Genomic DNA, 21343 nt, shown 5'->3' with positions numbered 1-21343 from the left:
GTTGTGGTCAGAAAAGATACTTGGTATGATTTCAATTTTCTTAAATTTGCCAAGGCTAGATTTGTGACCCAATATATGATCTATCCTGGAGAATGTTCCATGAGCACTTGAGAAGAATGTGTATTCTGTTGTTTTTGGATGGAATGTCCTATAAATATCAATTAAGTCCATCTTGTGTAATGTATCATTTAAAGCTTGTGTTTCCTTATTTATTTTCATTTTGGATGATCTGTCCATTGGTGAAAGTGGGGTGTTAAAGTCCCCTACTATGATTGTGTTACTGTCGATTTCCCCTTTTATGGCTGTTAGTATTTGCCTTATGTATTGAGGTGCTCCTATGTTGGGTGCATAAATATTTACAATTGTTATATCTTCTTCATGGATCGATCCCTTGATCATTATATAGTGTCCTTCTTTGTCTCTTGTTATAGTTTTTACTTTAAAGTCTATTTTGTCTGATATGAGAATTGCTACTCCAGCTTTCTTCTGATTTCCATTTGCATGGAGTATCTTTTTCCATCCCCTCACTTTCAGTCTGTATGTGTCCCTAGGTCTGAAGTGGGTCTCTTGTAGACAGCATATATATGGGTCTTGTTTTTGTATCCATTCAGCCAGTCTGTGTCTTTTGGTGGGAGCATTTAATCCATTTACATTTAAGGTAATTATCGATATGTATGGTCCTATTACCATTTACTGAATTGTTTCGGGTTGTTCTTGTAGGTCTTTTCCTTCTCTTGTGTTTCTTGCCTAGAGAAGTTCCTTTAGCATTTGTTGTAAAGCTGTTTTGGTGGTGCGGAACTGTCTCAGCTTTTGCTTGTCTGTAAAGGTTTTAATTTCTCCATCAAATCTGAATGAGATCCTTGCTGGGTAGAGTAATCTTGGTTGTAGGTTTTTCTCCTTCATCACTTTAAGTATGTCCTGCCACTCCCTTCTGGCTTGCAGAGTTTCTGCTGAAAGATCAGCTGTTAACCTTATGGGGACTCCCTTGTGTGGTATTTGTTGTTTTTCCCTTGCTGCTTTTAATATGTTTTCTTTGTATTTAATTTTTGATAGTTTGATTAATATGTGTCTTGGCATGTTTCTCCTTGGATTTATGCTCTATGGGACTCTGTGTGCTTCCTGGAGTTGATTAACTTTCCTTTCTCATATTAGGGAAGTTTTCAACTTTAATCTTTTCAAATATTTTCTCAGTCCGTTTCTTTTTCTCTCCTTCTTCTGGGACCCCTATAATTCGAATGTTGGTGCGTTTAATGTTGTCCCAGAGGTCTCTGAGACTGTCCTCAATTCTTTTCATTCTTTTTTCTTTATTCTGCTCTGCAGTAGTTATTTCCATTATTTAATCTTCCAGGTCACTTATCGGTTCTTCTGCCTCAGTTATTCTGCTATGGATCCCTCCTAGAGAATTTTAAATTTCATTTATTATGCTGTTCATCACTGGTTGTTTGCTCTTTAGTTCTTTTAGGTCCTTGTTAAAAGTTTCTTGTATTTTCTCCATTCTATTTCCGAGATTTTGCATAATCTTTACTATCATTATTCTGAATTCTTTTTCAGGTAGACTGCCTATTTCCTCTTCATTTGTTCGGTCTGGTGGGATTTTACCTTGCTCCTTCATCTGCTGTGTGTTTTTCTGTCTTTTCATTTTGCTTATCTTACTGTGTTCGCGGTCTCCTTTTCGCAGGCTGCAAGTTCGTAGTTCCCGATATTTTTGGTGACTGTCCCCAGTGGCTAAGGTTGGTTCAGTGGGTTGAGTAGGTTTCCTGTTTGAGGGGACTAGTGCCTGTGTTCTGGTGGATGAGGCTGGATCTTGTCTTTCTGGTGGGCAGGCCCACGTCTGGTGGTGTGTTTTGGAGTATCTGTAGCCTTATTATGATTTTAGGCAGCCTCTCTGCTAATGGATGGGGCTGTGTTCCTGTCTTGCTAGTTGTTTGGCATAGGGTGTCCAGCACTGTAGCTTGCTGGTCGTTGAGTGAAGCTGGGTCGTGGTGTTGAGATGGATATCTCTGGGAGATTTTCACTGTTTGATATTACGTGGAGCTGGGAGGTCTCTTGTGGACCAGTGTCCTGAAGTTGGTTTTCCCACCTCAGAGACACAGCCCTGACGCCTGGCTGGAGCACCAAGCGCCTTTAATCCACAAGGCTCAGAATAAAAGGGAGAAAAACTGGAAAGAAAGAAAAAAGGGGGGGGAGGAAAGAAAAAGAAAGAAAGAAAGAAAAAGAAAGAAAGAAAGAGAAAGAAAGAAGGAAGGAAGGAAGGAAGAAAGGAAGAAAGGAAAGGAAGAAAGAAAGAAAGAAAAAGAAAGAAAGAAAGAAAGAAAGAAAGAAAGAAAGAAAGAAAGAAAGAAAGAAAGAAAAAGAAAGGAAGGAAGGAAGGAAAAGTAAAAAACAAAACAAACAAAAAAAATAGACGGTCAGAACCCTAGGACAAATGGTGAAAGCAAGAAAGCAAAGCTATACAGACAAAATTTCACACAGAAGCATACACATACACACTCACAAAAAGAGAAAAAGGGGAATAAAATAGTATATCTTGCTCCCAAAGTCCACCTCCTCAATTTGGGATGATTCGTTGTCTATTCAGGTATTCCACAGATGCAGGGTACATCAAGTTGATTGTGGAGCTTTAATCCCCTCTGCGTGTAGGTCGCCTGAGGGCGTCTGCTCTTCGCTCAGACAGGACGGGGTTAAAGGAGCAGCTGATTCGGGGGCTTGGCTCACTCAGGCCTGGGGGAGGGAGGGCTACGGATGCGGGGCGAGCCTGCGGCGGCAGAGGCCAGCATAACATTGCACCAGCCTGAGGCACGCCGTGCGTTCTCCCGGGGAAGTTTTCCCTGGATCCCGGGACCCTGGCAGTGGTGGGCTGCACAGGCTCCCGGGAGGGGAGGTGTGGAGAGTGACCTGTGCTTGCACACAGGCTTCTTGGTAGCAGCAGCAGCAGCCTTAGCGTCTCATGCCCGTCTCTGGTGTCCGCACTGATAGCCGCGGCTCGCGCCTGTTTCTGGAGCTCCTTTAAACGGCACTCTTCATTCCCTCTCCTCGCGCACCAGAAAACAAAGAGGCAAGAAAAAGTCTTGTCTCTTCGGCAGCTCCGTGCCCGTCTCTGGAGCTCCTTTAAGCGGCGCGCTTAATACCCTCTCCTCGCGCGCCAGGAAACAAAGAGGCAAGAAAAAGTCTCTTGCCTCTTCGGCAGCTCCAGACTTCTCCCGGACTCCCTCCTGGCTAGCCGCGGTGCACTAACCCCTTCAGGCTGTGTTCGCGCCGCCAGCCTTCTCCCTGCGATCTGACCGAAGCCTGAGCCTCAGCTCCCAGCCCCCGCCCGTCCCGCCGGGTAAGCAGACAAGCCTCTCGGGCTGGTGAGTGCCGGTCGGCACCAAGCCTCTGTGCGGGAATCTCTCCGCTTTGCCCTCCGCACCGGTTACTGCTCTCTCCTCCGTGGCTCCGAAGCTTCCCCCCTCTGCCATCCGCAGTCTCGGTAAGCAGACAAGCCTCTCGGGCTGGTGAGTGCCGGTCGGCACCAAGCCTCTGTGCGGGAATCTCTCCGCTTTGCCCTCCGCACCGGTTACTGCTCTCTCCTCCGTGGCTCCGAAGCTTCCCCCCTCTGCCACCCGCAGTCTCCGCCCGTGAAGGGGCTTCTAGTGTGTGGGAACCTTTCCTCCTTCACAGCTCCCTCCCACTGGTGCACGTCCCGTCCCTAGTCTTTTGTCTCTGTTTATTCTTTTTTCTTTTGCCCTACCCAGGTACGTGGGGAGTTTCTTGCCTTTTGGGAGGTCTGAGGGCTTCTGCCAGCATTCAGTCCGTGTTCTATAGGAGCAGTTCCACGTGTAGATGTATTTCTAATGTATCTGTGAGGAGGAAGGTGATCTCCACGTCTTACTCTTCTGCCATCTTCTCTGTCTCCTCCATAGTTATTTTAAATCAAAATACATAAGTCTGAATGTAAACAGTAGTGTGGGACCATCTCCTCCCCCTTCCTACACATATTTAATATTCCCCCTCTCTTGCAATTTTATGTGTTTTGTATTTCTATTAGAAAACTTCATTTCTCCTCCTTCCCACCACCCTCCTCAATGTACTTCATTCTTTAAGAAGTCATGGATGACTGAGGGTATAGCATACTGACTGTAGCTTCTTGGTAAACTGGAGTCTCTGGTTCCTCCAGAGGGTGAAATGCATTCTCCACCCAGTGGTAAAACTCTTCGGGACCTGGCTGTTCACTCCAGTCCCCACCTCTGAGCAAGATATGTTCAACATGTGAAGCATGTGGGCAGGGGGTGCCACGAGCATGGGACTGACATCTTCCTTCTTGTGGTGTCTCGTTCTGCAGGTGCCTTATTAAGTGGCTGGAGGTTCGCAAAGTATGTCCACTGTGCAACATGCCGGTTCTGCAGCTGGCCCAGTTGCATAGTAAGCAGGACCGTGGACCCCCACAGGGGCCCCTCCCCGGGGCAGAGAACATTGTATAGCTCATCACAAGGATCAAACTGTTGCAGGAGCCAGTCTGCGTGGAGCCAGGAGGAACACAAGCAGTCTCTGTGTTGGCTGCTCTACCTGGGGCACCAGCTGCCACTTTCTTTGTCTAATGAAGAACTCTTGGGCCAACTAGGCTGGGAACCGAGACTTCTGGGTCTTGTGACAACCAAAGTACTCTGACACTACCCCATGCCAAGAGAAGAGGAGTAGATGAGCCTGCGGGTTGGTTCAAGAAACCTCATGAGGGTCTCTTGCTAACTCCATTGCACTCTGTCTCCCAGACACTTATCTCCATGTCAAGGTGAATCTTTATCAAGCAGAAGGGACGATAAACACAATTGTTAGAGAAGGGAACTGAGGGCAGGTCTTTAAAGCCACCCCACCCTGACCCTGTGGACACATGAGCTTCTATGCAGACCGTGCATGCCTTTGCAGCAGCAAACCCTCCTGGCAGCCCGAGCCAAGTAAAAACAGTGGTTACCTCAGCCCGAGCACAACCGGCTGCAGTGCCGGAGGCAGTGCCAAGGCTTTTCACGTTATGTCCCTTTGATAAGGCCATCTTGGAACCCAAGGGCTTTGGTTACAAAACAGCAGCAGTCGTCACCGCTGGTCCTGCCTCAAGTTCACAACACTTGCTTATCAAATCATCTAAGCTAAAAACATTAGATGTGCTTGGAAAGGTCTGGTCAAAAGCCATTTCCTCTTATTTCCCCTCCTACTCACCAGTGAGGCACAGCCAAGCTGCCATCAGGAGCCCCAGCAGGGGGTGGGCCTCTGAGCCCATGCTGTCCCTGTATGACCTGGGGGCCTCAGGGTGCTGCCCACATTCCCATATATGCAGTGTGGTTCCAGCATACCTGCTGGTCTTGGCCCACTGCCTCAGTAGGAAGCTGCTGTAAGCCCCTCACATGGCTCCAAAGAGGAGCATCTTACTGATAACGGCCAGTTCTCTTGACCCTGCTGAGCTGAGAGGAGGATGCTAACCCCCTTGCTTCTCCCCATCCTTCTCTCTGTTCTCTTCCCTCTCTTGCCCCATCTCTCTTTCTACTCAAAAGAAAATGCCCATCGTTGACATAACAATTTAAAGTATCCCAAATAAGATCCCTATGTTATTCTGAAGCCAGGGAAATGCTAGAAATTGTGAATAGCTTCAGGAAGCTCCTGCAAGGCTATTCACCATTGGTATGTGCTTCAGTATTTGGACTTGGATAACTAATTGAATGTGTCTTTATAGGGGAGAAATGCATGCTGCTCTTTGGCTCTTTCTGTCCAACTTTTCTAGAAACACTCAGGAGTCCAGCAGGATTCATGACTATTTTATGTTAGCTATGTTAAACAGCATTGGGTCAGATAGAAAGTTCTCTTCCACAGCCCTGCTCGCCACCTCCCTCCATCATAGGGGTGGAACTCCTCATCAACAGCTTTGCCTCTCTGCTCCATCCCACAAGTATGAGTGGGAGCAGTTTCTGGAGGCACTTTCTCATTGGAAATACAGCCTGCATGATACGGAGAGAGTGGAGGAAACTTTGCTACTCTGTTCATGGCGTGTCTCCAGGAATTTTCTTTCCCAGCCTCTACCGTCTTAGAATGGGCGAGGGAACCTGTCCTTGGCTCAGGTGGCTGGGATCAGATGTGGAGGAAAATTCCCATTAGCCTAGAAAAGTGCTGGGCAGAATCCAGTTTGGGAAATTACAAATCCAGTTGGTCGGAATTGGCTGTACCCTATGTGTGACCTATTCGTGGTATGCTAACTGGACTGCTTCTTTAAACAGGGCAAGGGAAGTGTGGAATATTTTTATATGAAAGCCTTAGTCTGTCTGGCACCCATGAAAAGAACTATTTGTACACTCCTACTTTCACCCTCTGTTTCTGCATTCTCTATTTTGTAGCACAATAGAGTTGAATGCTGCAGAGCACCCAGTTTATAGTGAAATGTTTTCAATGACCAATGTCAGAAGTAGGCTTACTTTGGACTAGCCTCATTAATAGCCAGCACTCACCATTTTCACATAATGGCTTTGGGACAAATGTCACCTCTTAGTTATGGGGTTCCAATAGGAGATAGAACTTTTCCCTTCAAAGGAGGAATTCTTGTGCTCTATACTGCAAATTCATCTCACAGCTTTTGTAGGATTATAGCCTTTCAGTGTGTCAGTACCAAGGAGACAGCCTCACGAAGTCTCTCTATTTGTAGGGAGGCAAATTAATTCATCTCACAGTGTCACAGCTAAAGGCCAGTTGGACCAGACATTCAAAGCCCATCCATTAGAGGAAAGCTTGAGAGTGCTGTGTGCTCCCCACTAGGCACCATCATGGGTCTGCTTTACACCATGACCTCAACACTTGTGAATGTGCAGGGCTTTGAAAAACCCAGCTCTTCTACTAAGGTGGGGCTTGACACTGGAGTGGTTAAGAGTGTTCGCTATGCTTGTAGTCATCTTCCCTTTCTTGGCTTGGTGTCCTTCTGTTGCAGCATGGCCAGTGTCACCTGCAGTAGTTATTACTCTTAGCAACACAACGTGAATGTGTTTGCTCCCCACATCTGGGTCCTCCTCCAGAAGGTCCCTGTGCTGCACTGCTGTAACTGCGAACGGCCAGGGTTTAATTTATGTCTTCCTTTAATTCTGATTAAAATCACAGTTTTATGTGAAGGACAAGGTCAAATCTCCATTCAAAAAAAATTATTTTTAAAGAACAAGTTAAGGATCCCTTAATACTCTTTGATCAAGCTCACAGTGACACCAGTGAGGCTGCCCTGTCCAAATCTATCTCCATGAGTTGTTGACCTTTTGTTAATCTGTAGACATGTGAGGACTCTGGGTCTGCTTTTGGGCCACTGGCAGGTAACGTGATTTTTTAACTTCATCTTAATGTGTCTTAAACAACTCAGAGATTGGGTGTTGCATACTGTGGGTTAGTGGAGCAAAACTCAGCCTCAACTGGACTCCATGGGTGGGTGAATCATTATCTAGTTGTTACTAGGGGTACAGCTGAATTCAGCTGGTTTTAGGAACAGGGAAGAAAACCAGCCTGACTTGATTCCTGGTTGAGTAGGCCTAACATGCTAGTTGTCATCTGCTGCTTTTCTTTGCCACAGTGATTTGGTTAGGCCTATCCCTAGTAGTTAAGGCCCTAGCCAAGGAACAGGACAAGACAGTAATGGCCAGATGGGAGCAGGTGGCCCATGGGGAAGTCTGGGCTGAGGGATACAGGGGACCTCACACCATTGCCAAACACCCTGTTCTTGACAAGTCTTAACAAAGATCCTTTCCCCAGTGCCTAGCCCCTCAAATCCATCAAACGAATGACCTCACGCCCTGTTCCTTTCCACATTACCCGCTCCAAAGCCTATCATCTTCATGGCCTGGTCCCATTCTGCTAAGCTACCCTGAACGACTGTAGTAACTGTTTTTCTGAGAGGTTTTCTGGGAATTATGAAATGCACACAGGGAGGCATCCCCAGAGCTCTGGAGAGAAAAGGTGCTCAGCTTGATTTGAATCACCCCCTTGCCACTCACTAGCCACGTGCCTTCCTGCAAGTTAGCCTCCCAAAGCCTGTTTCCTTATCCGCCCACCCAGGGACTGTAGTAAGGGTGTCCCCACCAGCTCTTGTGGGGAACTGGCCACCATGTCTGGAGCCTGGCGGGCAGGCCTAGAGTCATGGGGGCTGGTGCTACTAGGTGACACCATCATGCTGGTCACATGGGGTTCCTCTGTTGTCCTGGTAGAAACAACCTCAGCAGAGAGCCTCCTGAGATGTAGGGGCTCTCCCCTGGGTCCCAGTTCACCTGGCCCCCTTCCCTTCCCCTCCTGATCTTCCTTAGTCACTTCCATTTACCTATGCCCACGGTGCTCCCCAACATGGTTGCTCAGTGCTGAATATTCCTTAATTTTTTGAATAGGTAATCCCTTCAAGTGGTTCACAAATCATAAACAGTTAAGTCTTCCTTGCATCCCTGACCTCCAAGCAAGCCAAGTTCCTCACCCCTTGAGCACCCACTATTAGTTCCTTGTGGATTCTTCCAGATTATTTATGCATGTACAAGTACACACACATGTACATGTGCATGGGGTGTGGGTATGTGTGTGTATATATATATATACACACACACAGACACACACACACAGTTGACCCTTGAACAACACAGGTTAGGGACGCTGACCCCCTGTACAGCCTGCACATAACTTTACAGTCAGCCCTCCATATCCGCAATTCGGCATCCAAGGATTCAATCAACTTTGGATCATGTAGAATGTATTCATTGAAAAAAATCCACGTGTAAGCAGACCTGCTCAGTTCAAACCTATATTGTTCAAGAATCAACTGTGTGTATAATTTTTTTTCTTTTTTACTTGTGTAATACCAGGCAAGTATATTCAAGGAACATTCCTAGTCATGTGGGAAGAACCATCCCAGAAGTCAGAATATATGTAAAAGGTGAGCCCAGAATTGGGGGATATTTCTATAATCACATTCCTTTTGAATAAGGCATATTTTCCACTGATTGCAGCATGATGAAATTCTAGTTTGTTATCCCAATCAAACTACAATCCCTCCCTGACCCTAACCACTGATGCCCAAATAACAAGACAGCACAACCAGTTTCCAGCCTATCTTTCTGAGTCTGTTGCAGGACACTCAAGAACAGGCTCCACAGCCAAAAGCAACAGCACAATCCAGCAGCTTTTGCAGGAGCCTGGTCAGGCTGCATCTGCGCCTCAGCCCCCCCAATCCAGTTTCAAGTGAGGACCAAGAGCCCAGCAGTGACGTCTGGTTACAACTGTCATGGTTTCTTAGGCAAGCCCATGTTTTTGAGGCAGGAGTTTGAGAAGCAGCAGTAACTGAAGGCTGAGGCATCCTTCTGTTTTGTGGGGCAGATGTCTCAGATGTTGCTAAGCAAATAGGTGGTCAGCTGCCTCAGCATTAACAGCAGATATGGCCGAACGTTCATGTTCAAGTTCATGAACCTACTCCCTTTCCCTTCCCACTCTTTATGAACATACTAAAAAGAAAATGTTCCCATAGAATTTCTCCTCGCCCAACATTTTTTCAACAACAGAAATTATCCCACCAACGTTTTATTTAAAAAAAAAAAAAAAAAATTGAGTTCATTCTTGCCCCTGCAGGAGATCCAGGTTAAAGCTGCTTCCTCCAGGCAGCCTTGGGGGGAGGGGCATGGACTTGTGCCTCTCATTCCTCATCCACCTCCCTGGTATCCTGCCACACAGAACAGCAGCCCAGGGATTCCCTAGATTAAAAGTGCAACTCGGGCCCCTGACCTGAAACTTGGAAAGGAATTGTATGTGAAACTCCACTCTTCTGTCATTTGATGAACCTCTTGTCTTTCATCATTAGCATTTAGGGATTTGAGTAAAGGAGATGCAAGTGTCTAAATTCTGGTGAAATTTGCAGTTGATAACTGGAAAATGCTGGGTCACGTTCCTTTAGTAGATTAACGAAGGCTTCCACGTGCCATGGAATGTGCTTCCATTTGATTGGTAACATGAGGAAAACAGAGGGGCTTGTTCAGTAAATGTTATTATTCCAGTTCAGCTTCAGAGCCTAAATTGTTGTTGCAAGATGCAGAGTTTTATTCCACTTTTAGACCAAGCATCAGCACACTTGGCTTACCGACCCAGTGCTCACTTCTGTGGCTATAGTGTCAGGGCCTCCCTGCTCCAGGGACATGTATTTACATTGTGGGCCCCACCAGTGTCAAGGGACTTGTCTATTCTTCCATGAAGCCCCTCTCAGCTCCCTGGGCCAGTACAAGCCTGGCGGACCTGTGTCTCGGGCCAGGTGCACACCATCCCTCCACCCACCCCTTCCCTCCCAGGCCCCCCCCCGCTAGAGCAGGAGAGACAGATGGGGCTAGTGTTACGAAGTCCTTCCTGGTGACAGCGCAGTCTTCCAAGAGAGTGTTCCTGAACTGTCATCTCTGGGTCTCTTGACAGATCTTTGCCAGAAAGAGTGGATATTAGTCCTATAGTTTTAAGCCCATTGGGGTTTATTCACTAGATATCGTATAACTCCCTCAAAAAAAGGCTTATGAAATGCTGAGCCTCAGGTTTCATAGACATGTTTGTACACTAAGAATTATGCAGAATATTTTTAAACATTCGCAGTTTTTTGTAAGCTATATATTTTTGTATATTTAATTGCTATTTTAAAATTTTAATGCATTTTGCTAATTACTCGTTTAAAAAATAAGACATGCATGTAATTGACTTAAATGTAAATAAAAAGCAGATTTTAAAAATACTTTGTGTTGGGCTTCCCTGGTGGCGCAGTGGTTGAGAGTCCGCCTGCCGATGCAGGGGACACGGGTTCGTGCCCCGGTCCGGGAAGATCCCACATGCCGCAGAGCGGCTAGGCTCATGAGCCATGGCCGCTGAGCCTGCGCGTCCAGAGCCTGTGCTCCGCAATGGGAGAGGCCACAACAGTGAGAGGCCCGCATACCGCAAAAAAAAAAAAACAAACTTTGTGCTGAGCACGTACACACCCTTGGTCATCCACATCCCACTTAAGCCCATGTAGCAAGAGCTCAAGAGTGGTTCTGAACAAACAGAATTTGGTCACCAGCAACAGGTGATTGTGACAGAGGAGCCTGGCTTATCTCTTCCCATAGTGTGGGGTGCCAGTGGGGTGCCAGTCAGGGGTGATGAGTGGAGCACCAGGCCACAGCAAGGGAGAAGGCAGAGAGGCCAAGGCCCCCCTGCCACCCTGGCCTCAGCACCACAGGTGTGGCTGGACACAGTCAAGCAGTCTCCCAAATGTGGACACCAGTGCTCAGAAGGGTTGCAGTGGTGGAACTGGCCCACACCTCACCCCTCTAGCTATATCCCAGGTCTGGAAATACGAACTATTCTGTTGGGAGGAGAAAAAAACATCTCCTGGTCCAAAGCCATCCTGTGGCAGCTACTGTTTCTACTCACCAACCCTCACTAGGACTCTGCAGCTCAGCTTTGGCCATAGCTTCAGGGAAACTGCTCCCCCTCAAGGCCATCCATGGCCCTGCAACCAAATCTGTGCCACCTCTGAAACCTCCTCTTAATGCAGGTGCCTGGAGAGCTCCTTTCCCCTCAAGTCTCCTGAGCAACAGGCCCCCTGTGCTAGTCCCTTCTGACCACTCTTCAGTGTTCTTCGCAGCCTTTTCCTTCTCTGCACATCTCTTGTTATTCTCACTCTACCTTGGGATTCACTAAATTCCCACCTACATTTTACCCACCTACATGCACATCATTCTCAGGTCTCTGACCTAAATATCCAGCTACCTATTTGGCATCAAAAATCAGGCAGCCCAAAACCAACTCTCCCCAGCAAGCCTAGGTGCCCTCACAGAACCTCCTTCCCCCACTTCCAATCTCCACATCTCTAAACTCAACCCTCTAAAGCATCTCTATCTACCTGACCATCCACTGCTCCCATCTTGGTTTGACCACCTTCCTTTCACACCTGGACCATGACCACAGCCACTACCACCCCCACTGCCTCTAATAGGGGAGGTGTGGGATGGGACCCTCAGGCTAGTATTTGGAGGGCTGACTGGAAGGGATAACTGCTGAGATGAGACAGGGCAGTGGCTTAGACCAGGGTGGTAGCTGTGGTGACGAAAGACTGAGTTTACATGCATCTCACAAACTGGAGGTAGTGAAGTGGCAGGAAACTGGGAGAGGATGCTGGTGGAGCTTCAGGGGAGAGGATGGAGACATTTCTGTGTAAAGATGGCCTTGGACATACAGAAGAGAAGGGAAGGGGGAACGGGGAAGGGGGAAGGGGGAAGAGGTAAGAGAAGGCAGTCAATGCCTTGGGACTGGAGCTCAGAGGCAAGGGCTGGGCCAGACATGCTACCTTAGAAATCAGAGTCAAGGTGAGTGCTGATGACTGCTTAAGGAGATCAAGGACTGAGCCTGAGGGCTAGCAATATCTAATTATCTTCAGTGGAGAACAAATTGGCAGAGACAAAGTGGCCTAGGAGATAGAAGGAAAAGCAAGGGGTCTGCAGGGTTAGAACTGAGGAAGATGAGAACATGAAATGTCCATTAGATTTAGCAATGAGATTCACTGGAGTAAAAGGATGGGCTGAGCACAAAGCACAAAGAGAAGTCACAGAGGCAGTTTCTCAAGAGCAGGAAGTGGTGAATCCATGGAGGTGGGAGGCGACTTCAAGGCACAAGAGGAAAGGGGGCTCTGCCGGATTCTAGCTGTGTGACTTTGGGCAGGTTTCCTCCGTTAAGTTGTGGAGATGACAAGGGCTGCATGACACGACCCACAAAAAGCAATGGCACAGCCTCGTGAGCACAGTAACTGCGGGGAGAGCAGGCGGGGACCCCACAAGGCCTCAGAGGTCAACCTGGGTCTCCATGGGCAGCGAACGGGCTCACGCTGGCTCCATTCCTCGGCCCAGAGGAAGCAGCCAACCTCTACCAAGACTCCATCTAGAAATCTGTCTCTCCTCAAGCAGCCTTTTGAGCCTCCCACACATAGCCCCTCCACTAGATCCAACTGAGCCAGCCTCGCAGGCAGTTTCCAGCAAGCACAAGGCAGGGAGCAGAAGGCGGGAGAGTCCCGCCCTGCTCTCCATGAGCTAATCAATGGACACCTCAATTCCTCCCTTTCTACCAGCCTGAAATATCCAGATTCCCCCCACTCCTTGAAAAGCTGTGGATACTGGCAGCCCTCTTTGTCTGCTTTTAGTTTTCCAGATGTGCTTTTTCTACTAGCTTACTCACTTCCATCACATCAATTATCCCTCCACTACCCAAGGAAATTCTGCCCAGGGGAGAAGTCCTTTCCCTCCAAACAGACCTTCCCAGGATCTACAGTGTAAACAAGCTGGAACTGCCCTTCCAAAAGTTGCTTAACTGTTAAAGTTACAGGCACAGAATTAACCTGCCCAATAAGTCTGTAGAACCTTGAAACATGTTTTTCAATACGTTCACACAAGCTAAATGCACACCAGAGTTAATGCACATAAGATGATCTCCAAAGCCACACTGACAAAACTGTGATTAGATTATAATACATAGTATCAATAGCTTGCCTTACATTTAGCTAGTTCAACAGGACACAAAACCACAGCCCGCTGAACACAAGACAGCTCTCCTCCCCTGAAGTGGCTCCACAAAGTGGTGCTGAATTTCAAAAATACACAGCAAGTTGAACAAAGCTATACTGAAGAGCAACTTAAATACAGAGAATTCTCACCAATATGGACATGGTCCACTTTTTTTTTTTTAATATATATCTTTCCTTACTGGTTATTAAGATTTATCTTGATGACTTAGAAAAATACATTTGTCCTTTCTCGCTTTGATTCAGGTAGTACACAATCATAAAACTGAGTAAGTCTCTTAAAAAAACAAGTCCACAGATCCCATTGTGGAAGGTTCCAGGAACCCCTCCCCAGGTAACAATCAGGGGATCTTCAATAGCTCAAGGAGTGCTCCAACAGCTCCAAAATAACCCTGAAAAAAAAAAAAAGAAAAGAAAAAGAAAGAAAGAAAAATAAGAGCAATTCTCCTTTGACTTATTTAAATTACCATAAATATGATTACTAGCATTAAAGCCAACACAGCCCTTAATTCCTGACACCCATTTCCTGACTCCCATTTTGCTGAGCCCAAGGCCAGCCTGGGAGCAGAGAAGCTCTGCAGAGCTCCCAGGCAGGGGGGAAGGACACCCTGGCACATCAGACCAGAGCCCACAATTGGGGCTCCACAAGTTATGAGGCCCAGAGCAGCCCAGTTACCCCTGGTAAAGGACGGTATCTGGGCCGTCTCCTGCAGAATGAGGTGGTGAGAAGCAACAGGGGCCTGGAGCATTTCCAGACAACTCTGGAACGAAGGGAAGATGACACATGAAGTGCAATGAAGGAGAAGCGGGGACAGGTCACAGAGGGCAAGGGCTAGCTGGGCTGAGGGTGGAAAGAAGGGGGTGGGATGGGTTCAAGACTCGCCTGAAGAAGGGGATGAGGGTGGCAGAGATGTTGATGTCCCTCCCACACATCCGGTCACACCACCCCTGAGAGAACAAGGACACAGGAGCAAGAGATGTGGAGAGCAAGGAAGGGGGTTCCATACAGGATGTGCAAAGCTGAGGTGCCCCAGGCAGCCAAGCAGCCACACCCAGAAAGTCACCGGATGTCTGGATTTGGAGCGGGGCAGCAGTCAGGGCAGTACTGGCAGAGGTGAGCAGCAGAGAAGTGGACAACAGAACCTTCAGGCAACGTGTAGAGAAGGGTGAGGACAGAGGAGCAACATCTGAAGAACAGAAGCAACTGAGGGGAAGGCAGAGGCATGAGACAGAGAAACAGCAGCTGAAGGAAGACATTACAGGACCATCTCCTGAAGTAAGCAATCAAGGCCAAATACAACCAAGACATGACAACCCAAACAAGAAACCTAAACAAGGATTAAATATAAAAGAAAATGAGGCAAAACCCATACTGGCAGAAATCAGCAGGAATCAGAGAATAATCGTTCAATGATACAGAATCCATCAAGGTCTCCAAAGGATGCAATCAGACAGTAAAGTACTGTAAGAAAGACAGAAGTGACTGAAAAAGGAATGTGGGAAGATCCTGGAAGACCTGCTATGGATTAGAAGAACATATGAGGGACTTCCCTGGTGGCGCAGTGGTTAAGAATCCACCTGCCAATGCAGGGGATACGGGTTCGAGCCCTGGTCCGGAAGATCCCACATGCCGCGGAGCAACTAAGCCGGTGCGCCACAACTACCAAGCCTGCACTTTAGAGCCCGTGCTCTGCAACAAGAGAAGCCACCAAAATAAGAAGCCCGCACACTGTAACAAAGACCCAACGCAGCCATAAATAAATAAATAAATTTTTTTTAAAAAAAAAGAGAACATATGAGAAGTCTCTGAAATATAAATAACTAAGGTTTAGTCTATTTTCCAAGAAAAGCTTCTCCAAAGAGCATGTGGCCACACAACAGAGAGGCCTGCCCTTTCACTCTTTTTTGGCTTTAAAAATAAGCAGCCAGGGGGACTTCCCCAGTGGTCCAGTGGTTAAGCATCTGCCTTCCGATACAGGGGACACGGGTTCAATCCCTGGTCAGGGAACTAAGATCCCACATGCCGCAGGGCAACCAAGCCCGTGGGCCACAACTACAGAGGCCATGCACTCGCCCACACACCTCAACTAGAGAAGCCTGCACACTGCAACAAACAGCCCGCATGCCGAAAAGAAAGATACCGCATGCTGCCGCAACGAAGATCCCGTTTGCTGCAACTAAGACCTGATGCAGCCAAATAAATAAATAAATATTAAAAATAATAAAAAATAGGGCTTCCCTGGTGGCGCAGTGGTTGAGAGTCCGCCTGCTGATACAGGGGACACAGGTTCGTGCCCCGGTTCGGGAAGAACCCACATGCCGCGGAGCGGCTGGGCCTGTGGGCCATGGCCGCTGAGCCTGCACTCCGCAACAGGAAAGGCCACAACAGTGAGAGGCCCGCGTACTGCAAAAATAAATAAATAAATAAATATGCAGCCACATGAATGTATTATGAGAGAAAGTCAGAAACTGTAGAAGGGACACAACTGAGCAAGACTCAGCCACACTCAGAAACCCACAATTACAGCCAGAGGATAGAATTCAAGGGTGTTCACCTTATTCTTTTTTTTTTTTTTTTTTTTTTAATTTTTTGGCCACGGCACGCAGGAACTTAGTTCCCTGACCAGGGATGGAACCTGAGCCCCCTGCAGTGGAAGCACAGAGCTTTAACCCCTGGACCGCCAGGGAAGTCCCAAGGGTGTTCACTTTGTAACAGTTAGCTCTACATATAAAGTGGTTTTCTGTATCTGTGTTTTATTTTACAACAAAAGAAAAAGGGATAAAGTTAACCATTATAGTGAGCTCCACTGAAGACCCAAAACCTACTATCTAGTAAAAGAGGTTGTTACAAGCCAAGAAGTGTAAGATGAGAACAGTAAACAATTAAAGAGAAAGGCTTGAGAAGAATCTATACAAAGCTTTCACAACAGTAGACACACTGACTTCAGTGTGCAGACAGGAGAATATTTCATGACTCAGAGAACCTAAAATAATCAGAGTTCCAGAAGTACAGAGATCGACATTAGAGCCAGAGGCACGAATGTAAATGGAAAACACAGAGACAAACAGAGCCAACAGGCTAACCAGAGAGAAGTGAAAATGGGAAGCACAAAAACTTCATAAAGGGTTCATGTCGTAATTATTATGATATGAAGACGTAAGTTAAAAAAAAAAAGGTTAACCTAAGAAACCTCCACATTCTGCCTTGAAAAAGGTTCAAAAGAGGCAGAAACTCAGCAGGAGGCAAGTTATACTAAGATACAACATTAAACAGGATTTCTTTTTATTCTAATATTAAGCAAAATAAAACAGGTCAAGATCAGAAAAAGATGCATATAAAAGGTATAAGAAACTGATAATTCAGTGCCGATTTACTAATAAGATTAGAGGTAAAAAGAAAGTTAGATAACTTAAACTTTAAGCTTTTTGATATGGGGAATTATGCACTTTGGGTTTTAACTATGAACTTAAGCAACTTAAAAGGAAAAACTTAAAGCAACCTTAAAAGAAAAAACAATCTCTTCATATTACTTCAAATCCTACTTTGATTTCTGTCAATTCATAGAAACACTGTTAAAGTAAATATGCAAACACAATTCTGAAAAATGTTCATGAGAACACTATCTACAATCCACTTTAACACTTGAAAGAGTCCAACTGCCCCACAACCAAGGGGAGGAAAGAGAAAGTCCCTTCCATAGCTCTGGTTCTGTTCCTCAAACTGAAAAACAGAAAGGCACTTTCCAAAATAGGATTATCAGGCTGAGCAATTCAGTTATTGTTTTCCACATAGCCTGTCTATGTGTTAAGTTCTTATGATAGTGTGGCTCTAATCCTGGAATGCTTTTTACTGATCTAGTTGTTTTTAGAACACACATCTTAAAGAAATGGCAAACTGGCACATGAACTATATCAATACATAAAAACTAACATCAAAAAATGAAAAAAGAACTCAGAGTAAGTGCATTTACAAAGTAAGTGCAAATTGCAATGGGGAAAATATAAAGGACGGTTCAGAAAAGAATATGGCATCCGTAATATAGCTGGCTATTCATCAAGACTTTCTTCTTTAAAACTACTGAAGCTCAGAATTAAATTAACCAAATATCTACCTTACATTAAATCAGGTAAGAAACAGCTTTTGAACATGACCAAAGTTAACCCATATTATACAAGTACAGAAACAAATAAGTACTGCTTCAAATTCCAGCGCAGCATGAACTGTATGCCCTTTATGAAGGTAACGTGTCACAGGAAGTAAGTCTGCTTACCTCGTGTTCCGAAAAAAGTGCTTTCAACTGTCCCTTGGACCAATAATCCAAAGCATATGCCAAAAGCCGCATGGCGATCGTATTAATTCTCAAGAAATTTCCAACAAATACCACCTGGTTAATGTTCTGAGCACATATCAAAAAAAAAGGCAATTAGTTTTCATCTTAATTTCTGTTCTCTCATAAAAGCTACCCCAAAGAGAGTACCATGTACATAGTTTTTAGCAGCAAGTTGACTGCTGATCAAAAAAAAAGTATTTACATTTAATCCAGTTGATCCAGGGCTACTTAAATTTGATCCCCAGACAACTCTAAACCTACTTCAAAGTATGCCAGAAAATGTCACAGGAGAATACAGATTAGGAAAAGCATTTGAATTAAATATGACAAACAATAACTACAATTAAATAAAAAGTTTTCTACAGATAAGTAAAAAATATTAAGACCCAATTCAAAGAAGAAAAGTGGGCTTCCCTGGTGGCGCAGTTGTTGAGAATCTGCCTGCCAATGTAGGGGACGCGGGTTCGAGCCCTGGTCCGGGAAGATCCCACATGCCGCGGAGCAACTGGGCCCGTGAGCCACAATTACTGAGCCTGCGCGTCTGGAGCGCAGCAAGAGAGGCCACGATAGTGAGAGGCCCGCGCACCGCGATGAAGAGTGGCCCCCGCTCACCGCACAGAAATGAAGACCCAACACAGCCATAAATAAATAAATAAATAAATTTAAATCATATGGACTTCTAAGAAGACCTCTGTTTAAAAAAAAAAAGAAAAGAAAAAGAAAAGTAACACAAATAGGCAAATTATACAAGAAATATCACAGACAAAAAAATTCAACCTCACTTAGTGAGCAAAAAAAGTAAAATTTTAGATCCATTAAAAGTTAGCAAAGAACTCCAGATGCTGGCAGCTTCCTTCCTTGGATGTCTGAGTGACCCAAGATCTTACATCCTGCGGAGAAGGAAGAGTTTGAACATCAGCAGAAGGAGCTGGAAAAAAATCTGCAACTCCATCATTACCAAGCTGTACCAGAGAGCGCAGGAGGTATACGTACCAGGAGGAATGCCTGGGGGCCAAGCTCCTCCATCTGGTGGTGCCTCCTCCGCACCCACCACTGAAGAGGTTGATTAAGCCAACCTAGTATAGACTTAGCATTGTTTCACAAAAAACACTGAAGGACCCAAATGTGTAGCAAATTCCAAGGCAGTTTTAAAGCTGAGCTGCTATAGTAAACAACTGGGCATTCTTGATACTTGAACAGTGAATATGTACACAGGGAAAGGAAATAACATTGCACTTTATAAGCACTGTATTGTAAGTGGAAAATGCAATGTCTTAAATAAAACTTCCTTTCAATGTAAACTCATCTAAAACCACAAATTGTTGTGCTGGCAGTTATTAGTCCGGATTGATTAGGTTTGATCTCTGGGTTAATTTCACATGTAATCATATTATAGTTAGTCACACCTAGTGGCTCTATTAATTCAGATGTATTTTCACTTCCTTACCTAGTAATTACACCCACCTCTGATGACTGATTGGGTCTCAGCTACCGAAGAAAAGCAATCCCCATATATCAGGGAACAAATTACTGCCTCCCGCACTAGGAGAACTTGGTTGACTTGGAGGCTTTGTCGGAATATTATTGATGACATCTTTATTCTCCTCCTTCAGATGAATGGTGAACCTTCTAAGTGAACCAGAAACACCAAGGCCAGGTCTAAACAGAGTGGCAGAACTCCCTTGGACTGTGATCTAGGCAAGAAACGGTGGGAGAGGCACATATATAAAATCGATGCGTTTTATTTGTAAAGAATTTTAAAACATATATTGGTTGAGGTTCACTTCACATAACTTATCTTTCTCTTTGGATTTGAAGAATGTTAACTGAGTAACTAAATTTGGGCACATGCTGGATAGAAAGTCTGAGGCTGGATCTGTATTTAATCAGCAAAACATAGTACCCACACTTAAAGCTTGAACTGTCTGCTGCCCAAGTCCTAGCCAAAGCACTGCTGAGAAAAGCACTATTGAGGGAGGATTGTTTGAAGGACATGTGACTCCATCTATTTCTCCTATCTTTAATTTTTGCATTCAGGGACCCTCAGAACCATACCTACATGGCCCTCCAAAGCACCGTTTTCACCAAGGTGCAATTCTGCGTATTAAATTGCCAACTCACCTTGTGAAATGAAAACTACATTGAATTCACTGTAGGATTGTTGTAGAGGACATTACGATATATGTTTCTTCGTAGATGAAGCCCTGCACAAGAAAATTCTCTTTGTTTTAGGTTCTGAGAAAAGCTCAGCATCTTCTGAGCAACTCAGCATCTCTTCATCAAAAACTAGAATCATATAATGGATTGGGTTTCCCTTTTCACTCTGGCCACTGGGAAGCTCAGTTAGTTTTGAAGCTCAACTGCAGTAACTGTTTAAGATGCTATCACCTGCACACCTGTGTTCTAACATTCTTCTTCCTCCTGACCATTTATTTTAATTTATATCTTTATCTGATTTTAGTTTCAGTTTTTGCAAATGGTGTTCAGTTTTTGTTTTAGTTTTTGCTAATACCCAGTTTTATTGTGTGTGTTAACATTGGAGAACACAATGGGATGTGAATAAGTAATCAACAGCAAGAGTAACCTTGAAGACATTAACCACAAAAATGTGTGGGTGTGGATGGAGAGAGGTATGGATAGGGAGTTACTTTGGGCAGTCACCTGCCTACACTTGCTGATTGTATGCAGGGTAGGAAATAACACTGTACTTTATAAGCACTGTATTGTAAGTGGAAAATGCAATGTCTTAAATAAAACTGTATTTTAAATTGGCACCATAAAAAAAAAGTTAGCAAAACAAACAACTAACTGAAATTCTACCCCTAATATCAGTCAAGTTGTGGTAAAACCAATCCATTAATTCATTGCTAAAAATGATCTAAATTGGTGCAGCCCTTGTACAAAGCATCTTGGCAATACCTATCACAATTCATAAGTATGATATTCTTTAGATGAGAAATCTCACTCCTGAATAAGTCTCTTATCAAGAATAAATCCATCCAAGGAACAGCTTCACGCTTAAAAATGCTTTACTGCAGAGCTATCATCGGCAAGCAACCAAATGCCCAGTTCTATGTGAATGACTTATGACATAAAAAGAAAACAAATATACAACCATGCAATTTATAATATTTAAGTAAAAAACATAAAATGGTATGTACACCAACTAAAATATCTTAAAATACATAAGCACAGGACTTCAAGGAACATGCAACTAAGAAAAGAGAAGTGCTAAAATATTCAAATAAAGAATTTTTTCCACAAAAAAAAAAAAAAAAAAAAAGGGCTTCCCTGGTGGGGCAGGGGTTGGCGGTCCCCCTGCCGATGCAGGGGGCGCGGGTTCGTGCCCCGGTCCAGGAGGATCCCACATGTGTGGAGCGGCTGGGCCCGTGAGCCATGGCCGCTGAGCCAGCGCGTCCGGAGCCTGTGCTCCGCAACGGGAGAGGCCACAACAGTGAGAGGCCCGCGT

At 45.3% G+C, this 21343-nt stretch overlaps 2 protein-coding genes across 11 annotated transcripts in view; one reads left to right on the top strand and one right to left on the bottom strand.

The window, feature by feature from the left end:
- Positions 1–21343, top strand: part of RNF24 (ring finger protein 24) — a 170763-nt gene that overhangs the window by 142306 nt on the left and 7114 nt on the right. Inside the window, exon 8 of one of the 8 annotated variants that reach the window (XM_028499603.2) lies at positions 4322–5159. The exons of the other annotated variants lie outside the window; for them this stretch is intronic. Within the exon in view, the coding sequence (XP_028355404.1) occupies positions 4322–4460 (139 nt within the window). The 3' untranslated portion in view covers positions 4461–5159. Of the gene's footprint in view, positions 1–4321; positions 5160–21343 lie in introns of those variants that run through there. 8 annotated transcript variants of the gene reach the window in all.
- The window catches only part of PANK2 (pantothenate kinase 2), a 27086-nt gene continuing 19427 nt past the window's right edge, over positions 13685–21343 (bottom strand). For all 3 annotated transcript variants that reach the window (XM_028499596.2, XM_024117143.3, XM_028499597.2), the window contains 2 exons: positions 17815–17940; positions 13685–13935 (listed from right to left, as the gene is read on the bottom strand). In XM_028499596.2, coding sequence (XP_028355397.1) covers positions 13885–13935; positions 17815–17940 — 177 coding nt within the window. In that variant the 3' untranslated portion in view covers positions 13685–13884. The remainder of the gene's footprint in view (positions 13936–17814; positions 17941–21343) is intronic.

This window comes from Physeter macrocephalus, chromosome 14 (assembly GCF_002837175.3).
Source record: "Physeter macrocephalus isolate SW-GA chromosome 14, ASM283717v5, whole genome shotgun sequence".
NCBI lineage: Eukaryota > Metazoa > Chordata > Mammalia > Artiodactyla > Physeteridae > Physeter > Physeter macrocephalus.
Note: the sequence above shows the minus strand (reverse complement) of the source record. Positions and strands in the feature narration are given on the sequence as shown.